The following is an 8,751-nucleotide window of genomic DNA, read 5'->3' as shown; positions in this document are numbered from 1 at the left end:
TGTTACCCAGGCTGGAGTGCAATGGCGCGATCTCGGCTCACTGCAACCTTTGCCTCCCGAGTTCAAGCGATTCTCTTGTCTCCGCCTCCCGAGTAGCCACCACACGCAGCTTACTTTTATATTTTTAACAGACATCGGGTTTCACCATGTTGCCCAGGCTGGTCTCAAACCCCTGACCTTGTGATCGGCCTACTTCGGCCTCCCAAAGTGCTTACAGGTGTGAGCCACTGTACCTGGCCAATGATAGTGATTTTTGCCCAGTCTGCTGACTTTAGGTTTAAGATGGGAGTCTTCTGAACATCACTACATTTGCCTGTGGGGAGCTGGCACCATGATGCCCATTTTCCAGATAACGAAGCTGAGGCCTAGAGAAAAAGGGTGACTTGCCCAAGGGCAGGCACACAGTGGGGAAGACAGACAGAGATTCAAACCCAGGTGTGGGTCTCTTGCGCTCTAATCTTTCCATTTCATCACATGCAAGAAAAAGAATCCTTTCAGGTTGGGGGCTGTTTTGAAGATGAGGATCAAGAGAGAGCAGCTCAGGGCTCCATCTTTGGCTTCCTGACAGTCTGACTCCTGGATATGCAGGAGCAGCTTGATCAAGGTGTTCTGGCAGCTGCGGTCCTGTCTTTGGGGGAGGAGCAGCCGCGCCAGATGGACTCTTGGCAGTGAGGGCAGGATCATGATCCACCAGCTGCTGAGAAATGTCAGTCGGCTGCCCCAATGCATGGGCACAGAGCGTGATATGATGTGTGATGGCTCACGAAACGGTGCGTTCATGGTGGACAGATGGACACATGGGACACAGTCAGTGAACTGAGCAGGACACACACACACACACACACACACACACAGATATTGGGTGAGGTGCAGGAGGGTGGACACCTTTAGGACAGCTTCGACATCCCTTGGTGGGACCACAGGGGCAGTTTTTTCCCATATCAGAGACGGGGCCAAAATCACAGCACTGCGGGGAGAATCCTTGCTTTGACCCCAAAGGGCCAGAATAGCAAGATTCCTTTCAACAAGTAAGAGAGCAACCTTACGCTCCCTTCCCCTGGATCTTGCAGCCCTGCCAGGACCTCAGAGAATGCAGGCCGGCTGGGCTGCTGAGAGTGTCATTCTGCCCACTGTGAGCCTCCGTACGCAGGACTGGGAGATGGGCAGCATCTGACAGCTCAACCCAACCTCAGCGATCTTGCTGGGCTTATTTTCCTCCACAGTCTCTCTGGGCCACAGTTTCCTCATCTAGAAGGGAAAAACTGAGGCACAGACAGGCTGAAGGACTTGCATGTCTAGAGAAATCAAACAGACCTGCAGGGACCTTTTCCTCCAACAGGAAGGTCAATCTAATACTTGCTGGGGTTCTCAGCCTTGTCAACGAGGAGATGTGCACACAGGACAGACAAAGCGAGTTAAAAGAGCAGGAAGGAAAGAAGCAGAGGACCTGGTCGGGTGGGGGGATGGGTTCAGCACTCAGGTTGAGAACCTCAGAGCATCCCATGCTCCTTCCAACGTGCCAACTATCTGATGACAAGGAAAGACAATACGCCAAGTCCTCATAGGGTGACAGACCTTCTCAGGCAAAAGAGACCAGAAACCTGCAACCAGGGGAAGATTCCAAAACTTTTCTTGGGGGGAAAAAGCAGTAGCTCGAGTAGTAGCGTTATTCTGGCTTTCTAGCAATTTGGCTCTTAGGCGTGCAGGAATGGCTTGATCAAGGCACCTGACCAGCTGTGCTGGGCCTGCATCCCTGCCCTGGGGGAGGAACAGCAGCCTCAGATGGACTCTTGACAGTGGGGTGGGGAGGATGTGGTAGGGGTGAGGTCTCAGGGTCTCCTTTCCCATTCCTCTGACTGTTATATAAAGATGCTCCCTGTTGGACTCATGGCCGTCGGCTGTTCCAAAGCTCTGGGAGAGTCCCAGACACGTGCCAGAATGCCACTGGCAAAATCTCACAACTCCCAGTTCCTGCACAATCTACAAGCCTGCCAGGGCTGACAGGACGGCCTGAAATCCCTATCTGGATCATTGTCTTGTGTAAGAATTAAAATAACAACAACAACAACATTCAAAATGGATTTTCAAGGGTGCAGGGTGGCTTTATGCCTGTACTAATTTCACAAGAACAATGTAAAAGCTTGACTCTGCAAACAGGCTGCCAAGTTGCTGTGAGCCGTAGGCCAAATTTGAATGCCCTGGTATAACTTGATTTTTTTTTTTGAGATGGAGTCTCACTCTGTCACCCAGGCTAGAGTGCAGTGGTGCGATCTTGGCTCACTGCAACCTCCGCCTCCCAGGTTAAGTGATTCTCATGCCTCAGCTTCCTGAGTAGCTGGGATTACAGGTGCACACCACCACATCCAGCTAATTTTTGTATTTTTAGTAGAGGCAGGGTTTCGCCATGTTGGTCAGGCTGGTCTTGAACTTCTGACCTCATGATCCACCTGCCTCGGCCTCCCAAAGTGCTAGGATTACAGGTGTGAGTCACTGCACTTAGCTCATTATGCTAATTGACCTCTGGTGGAAAAGAATTTTTGGTTTGTTTTTGCAGATTAACTTTGTTTAAAAGAAGAGGCTAATTGTAACTCCAGAGAACCTAGAAACAGTATGTTGTAAACAGTGGCCCATAATGGTAAAAGCTCACATTGAAAGGCTTGCTCCTGGGCCCTTTGAAGGTCATCCCCCTCCCTAAATTGTGATGGTCAACTTGGGGAATGGAGGTGGGAGTGTCACCTCCTCAACATTTTTTTTGAGACAGAGCTATGCTCTGTCGCCTAGGCTTGAGTGCAGTGGTGCGATTTTGGCTTACTGCAACCTCTACTTCGAGGTTCAAGCAATTCTTCTGCCTCAGTCTGCTGCGTAGCTAGGATTCCAGGCACCCACTATCACATCTGACTAATTTTTTGTATTTTTAGTAGAGAATTTTTGTATTTTTGTCATGTTGGCCAGGCTGGTCTTGAACTCCTGACCTCAGGTGATCCGCCTGCCTTGGCCTCCCAAAGTGCTAGGACTACAGGCATGAGCCACTGTGCCCAGTCTATTATAATATATTCTTATGCACACTGTGATTAGCTAAAACAATCATTTTTGGGGGGTGAAAAACAGTGCTAATTTGATATGGAACAAATTGTATCTCATTTTTATTTTACATTTCTCTGAATTCCAATGAGGTTGATCTACCGTTCAGTTTGACTAGTTGCCAGCATTCTATGAGGTTTCTGTTTACGTCCTTTGCCCATTTATCTACTGAGGAATGGTGTTTCTTATTGATTTGTAACTGCTTTTTATATTTTAAGGACATGGGCTCCTTGTGTTATTTGTTGCAATCTTTGTCCCCTAATGTGATGTGCATTGTGTTTTGTTTATTTATTTACTTTTAAACATACAGAACAGCTTGCTGAACCTGTTTCTTTGGTATTCATCACTATTAAAATTATTCAGTAACCATACAAAGCAATAATATCCTAAATAGCTAATTCACTGATTTTTAATTTTTAAATTTTTTATTCTTTTGAGACGGGTTCTTCCTGTGTTCCCCAGACTGGAGTGCAATGGCACAATTTTGCCTCACTGCAGTCTCGACCTCGTGGGCTCAAGGGATTCTCCCACCTCAGCCTCCTGTGTGGCTGCTACTACAGGCATGCCACCATGATGCCTGCCTACTTTCTGTGTATGTGTGTATGTGTATATACATATGTGTATGTGCGTGTGTATACACATACTTGTGTGTGTATATACATATGTGCATGTGCATGTGTATATACATGTGTATGCGTGTATATACATATGTGTATGTGTGTGTGCATACATATGTGCATGTGCGTGTGTGTATATACATGTGTATGCGTGTGTATACATACGTGTATGTGCGTGTGCATACATGTGTGCGCATGTGTATATACACGTGTGCGCATGTGTATATACACGTGTGTGCATGTGTATATATACATACACGTGTGTGCGCGTGTATATACATACACGTGTGTGCGCGTGTGTATATAGATACATGCGTGTGTGTGTATATACATATGTGTGTGCATATACATACGTGTGTATATACATACATGTGTGTACATACGCGTGTGTAATATATACATACACACGTGTGCATGTATATACATACATGTGTGTATATACATACATACGTGTGCATATATATACATACATGTGTGTATGTGTGTGTATACATACATATGCGTGTGTGTGTGCATATTTCTTTGTAGAGATGGGGTCTCCCTATGTTACCCAGGCTGGTCTCGACCTCCTGGGCTCAAAGCAATCTGCCTGTCTCAGCCTCCCAAAGTGCTGGGATTACAGGTGTGAGCCACTGTGCCCAGCCAGCTTTTTTTTTTTTTTTTTTAAGCAATCTCTTCCATTGCTGTGGCAGTCAAATAGATACTGAAGAACTCTGAAGAGAGGGAAGGAGGTGGGGAGGGAGGGCAGGAGAGAGAAAAAGAAAAGAAGAGCAAGTGAACAAAAAGGGAAAAGGGAGAAAGAGGAGGAAGGAGTGAAAGAGAAAGAGAAAGCAGCACAACTGGCCTCCCGACCTCCGTGACACATCTCCTCCGGCTCTGCGGCACGCACCCAGAAACTATGGAGAGTTCTTGTTCTAACACAACTTCACCTCACTGTGTCCCCAGAGAAGAATCTAAGTGTGGCCTATTTTATAGGTCTTCAGCTGGAAATGGGCCACCATTCTGGCCCTCCTGACAAACCACGTCCTCACTGTTTGGTCACGGAGACCATTCAAGGGTCCCTCCAGATGGGCTGAGGAGGGAGCCTGGAGGCAAAGGCACAGGAGGGAGCCTCTGATTTCTCAGCGGGAGTGAGTAGGTCAAGATCCTTCCAAAACCTTTCAGGGAATAATCCACCATGATGGGCAGAGCCAGGGTCCCCAAGATTTATTTCTCGATTAGAGACTTATTAGATGTTTTTCATCCTGCTCCAAATGTCTACAACCTCAGGAATGTACTGCTACATCTGCTATCGGGGTCCCAATGGCTAACGGCCACTCAGCTGCTGGGCGCCATCTTGAAATAGTCACCCAGAACCTGGGGGCCATTTTGAAACAGCTTCCCTAGAAGTTGGGCACCATCTTGGAATGGTTACCCAGAACGAGGGTGCCACCTTGAAATGGCTGCCCAGAACTTGGGGGCCATCTTGGAATAACCACCCAAAACTTGGGGACCATCTTGGAATGGCTACCCAGAACTTGAAGGCCACCTTGGAACTGAGGGACCATGTAAGCATGGCCATTCAGAATTCAGAAGCCATCTTAGCATGGCAGCCCAGAACTCAGAGGCCATCTTGCAATGGCTTCCTAGAACTTGGGGGCCATTTTGGAATGGCTACCCAGAACTTGAAGACCACCTTGGAACTCAGGGACCTTGAAAGCATAGCCATCCAGAATTTAGACGCCATCTTGGAACAGCCGCCCAGAACTTAAATGCCACCTTGGAATGGTTGCCCAGAACTTGGGGGCCACCCGGGAACTCAAGGGCCATTTTGCAATGGCTTCCTAGAACTTGGGGGCCATCTTGGAATGGCCACCCAGAATTTGAAGGCCACCTTGGAACTCAGAGACCATCTAAGAATGGCCATCCCAAATTCAGAAGCCATCTTGGAATGAGAGCCCAGAACTCTGGGGCCATCTTGGAACGGCCACCCAGAGCTTGGATGCCATCCTGGGATGACTACTAAGTGCCTGGGTGCCATCCCGAAATGGCTGCCTACAACTAGGGCACCATGGTGGAGCCCCATGATGACGCACGGCCTTTCAGAGGAGAATCCCAGGACTACTGGGAGAAGCGAAAGACACACAAAGGGAGTCACCAGGTCTACAACTACAGGGCCGTTGGGCACGGGGGGGGGGGGGTCAGAATTCTCATGCACATTCATTTCCTGATTGTCTCTTTAGGGACTCCCCAAAGAGACAGCAGCTTGGGCGGCGCGTGTGGAGCAGTAGGGGAATGACACGTTCCGGTGAGGCTAGTCTACGGAAAGCAGCACAGCAAGAGGCTGGTGACGTGGTTGAGGCCCATTGCTGTGTGAGGAGGTAGAAGGTGCGTGGGGGGGGTCCCTTCTCCTTCCTCCACGGCTGTCATGCAAAAAGCCAATCGAAGCTCTTCCTGGTGGCATGCTGATCTCTCCCGCATCCCCAGAGCCCACACACCCCGTCCCTGGACCCTGAGAACATGTCCCCTGATCTGATGGGTGGCCCCCAGGCCAGGGGGGTGGGGGAAAAGAGGCTAGTGGAGGCCTCGCGAGGAGACTTACGTGAAGGCAAAGGCTACCAGGGCCCCACTGACCACTATGAAGTCGAGAATATTCCAGAGGTCGCGGAAGTAGGCGCCCTGATGCAGGACGAGCCCCAGGTCAATCATCTGTGGGGGAGAAGAGAGAGCGCTCAGAGCCCTCGCTTGATCCCCACCCTGGGGTGTTGCCACCCACTTCCTAGCCTCTCGGGGAGAGGCAGGGACGCCAGAGGTTGCCTCATCCTGCAGGGATGGGCGGTGGCCAGAGGACTCCGGGAAGGAGTGGGGAGCCCCTGCTCCATGAGAGGCAGCCCCTCTGCCTGATGGAAGGCAGCTCTGGCTTGCCGGCTTTTACATCCAAACCTTGGGGTCCTCTTTGATGCCTCTTTGTCCCAAATCCCTCATTGGCTCCATCTGCAAAGCTCACTGACTCTGATTCCAGAACCTTCCAAGAATCTGTCCACATCTCACGTCTTCTTTGGTCACCAGCGTGATCCCGTCCCCGTCATCATCCATGGGGACCAGTGTGATCACCTGCTCACAGGTCCTCTGCTTCCCACACATGTCAGAGTGCACCTGTGAACACCTCCTCTGCCCGGAACCCTCTATGGCTCTCACCTCACTTAAAGTCAAAGCCAAAGAGCCCTGTCTGTGACCCCTGCACAAGGTGCTCCTCGCCTCCCTGTTCTCATCTCTCTACCGTTTGTTTCCCTTCTTCTCACACTCTGCGAAGTGCTAGAGCATTTCTAATCCTCTGGCCGACTCCTCCTCTAGAGGGGGGCATTCTTGAAAGCTCAGAATCTCCTGGAGCCCTGGCTCTCTGCACTTTTTTTTTTTTTTTTTTTTTTTTTGAGACAGAGTTTCACTCTGTCACCCAGGCTAGAGTGCAGTGGCATGATCTTGGCTTACTGCAGCCTCCACGTTGGCTCATTACAGCCCTGGGTTCAAGCAGGTGTCCTGCCTCAGCCTTCCGAGTAGCTGGGAATACCGGCATGAGCCACCACGCCTGGCTAGTTTTTGTATTTTTAGCAGAGACAGGGTTTTACCATGTTGACCAGGCTGGTCTCGAACTCCTGACCTCAAATCATCTGCCGGCCTCGGCCTCCCAAAGTGTTGGGATGACAGGCATGAGCCACTCTGCCCGGCTTGAAAAAACAAAACAAAACCATACTGCATGTTCTCACTTCAAATGTGCACTCACCTTGATCACCATCTCAAAGGTAAAGACGCCTGTAAAAACGTAGTCAAAATATCGCAGCACCTGCAGGGGTTAAAAGCAAGAGAGCAGTGGATTACTGGCCCGTTCCAGCAGAGCCCCGGTAAAATGAACGACTGCCCGCTGGGGAGCGGAGCCTGAACCCAGGGGAGGGCACAGCTGCCACATCGGCTGGGCAGGGCGTGCGCTGCACAAGGGCCCCTCCCATCTCTTCCGTAGTGCAGATTTGTATGTTGTAAATGAAACTGTCCAGCAGATGGCAGCAAATCCTAACAGAAATCCCTGTATTAGGCCGGTTCGCTAACCCATAGGAAAGGTGCCTTTTACAATTTGCCCCAAGCCCTACCGAGGATTAGAGGCGGCCCCAGAAAAGTTCAGGGTTGACTGTATCCCTCTTGGTGATGGATCCAATCCCCTGACACCCTTGCTTTCTTGGTGTCCTGGACGAGAAATCATTGCTATGTGTTTCTTTTTTTCTTTTCTTTTTTTTTTTTTTTTTGACGAATTCTCACTCTGTCTCCCAGGCTGGGATGTAATGGTGCCCTCTCAGGTCACTGCAACCTCCGCCTCCTGGGTTCAAGTGATTCTCCTGCCTCAGCCTCCCAAGTAGTGGGGCTTACAGGAACACGGCACCACGACCGGCTGACTTCTGCATTTTTAGTAGAAACGGGGTTCCACCATGTTGCTCTGGCTGGTCTTGAACACCTGACCTAGTGATCCGCCTGCCTTGGCCTCTCAAAGTGCTGGGATTACAGGTGTGAGCCACCACGCCCGGCACTATGTGGTTTCTTAAACATTGGGGCCAATCCCTTAGCACCACATCTCTTCCTGCCTCATGGCCAGGCCCATGCCAGGGTAGGTTAATTCTTCCCGTCCCCATCTCCAGGCCCGATGTTTCTGCCTGGATGAACAACATTCTCTGGCCCAGCCCCTCTCCAGGACACACCACAGCACACGTCTGGTGTCACCCGGGCATAAAGATGAGGGTGTGTTGCCTGGTATCTGGCTGGTGGTAGGTACAGGGGGTGGACACTGGCCAGATGTGGTGGCTCAAGCCTGTGACCCCAGCACTTTGGGAGGCTGAGGTAGGCAGATCACTTGAGGTCAGGAGTTCGAGACCAGCCTGACCAACATGGCAAAACCCCATCTCTGCTAAAAATACAAAAAATTAGCTTGGCATGGTGGCATGTGCCTGTAATACCAACTACTCGGAAGACAGAGGCATGAGAATCACTTGAATCTGGGAGGTTGAGGTTGCAGTGAGCTGAGATCACACCA

The 8,751-nt window shown here is 50.3% G+C and overlaps 1 protein-coding gene across 20 annotated transcripts in view; it reads right to left on the bottom strand.

The window, feature by feature from the left end:
• The window catches only part of CACNA1A (calcium voltage-gated channel subunit alpha1 A), a 293,742-nt gene that overhangs the window by 57,895 nt on the left and 227,096 nt on the right, over nucleotides 1-8,751 (bottom strand). For 10 of the 20 annotated variants that reach the window (XM_037727562.1, XM_037727559.1, XM_037727549.1 and 7 more), the window contains exons 23-25: nucleotides 7,459-7,518; nucleotides 6,279-6,386; nucleotides 4,971-4,979 (exon numbers count right to left, since the gene is read on the bottom strand). In XM_037727562.1, the coding sequence (XP_037583490.1) occupies nucleotides 4,971-4,979; nucleotides 6,279-6,386; nucleotides 7,459-7,518 (177 nt within the window). The remainder of the gene's footprint in view (nucleotides 1-4,970; nucleotides 4,980-6,278; nucleotides 6,387-7,458; nucleotides 7,519-8,751) is intronic. The other 10 variants (XM_037727553.1, XM_037727556.1, XM_037727561.1 and 7 more) reach the window with 1 other exon arrangement.

This window comes from Cebus imitator, unplaced genomic scaffold, assembly GCF_001604975.1.
Source record: "Cebus imitator isolate Cc_AM_T3 unplaced genomic scaffold, Cebus_imitator-1.0 Scaffold234, whole genome shotgun sequence".
Taxonomy (NCBI): domain Eukaryota; kingdom Metazoa; phylum Chordata; class Mammalia; order Primates; family Cebidae; genus Cebus; species Cebus imitator.
This window is presented reverse-complemented; position numbering and strand designations above follow the sequence as displayed.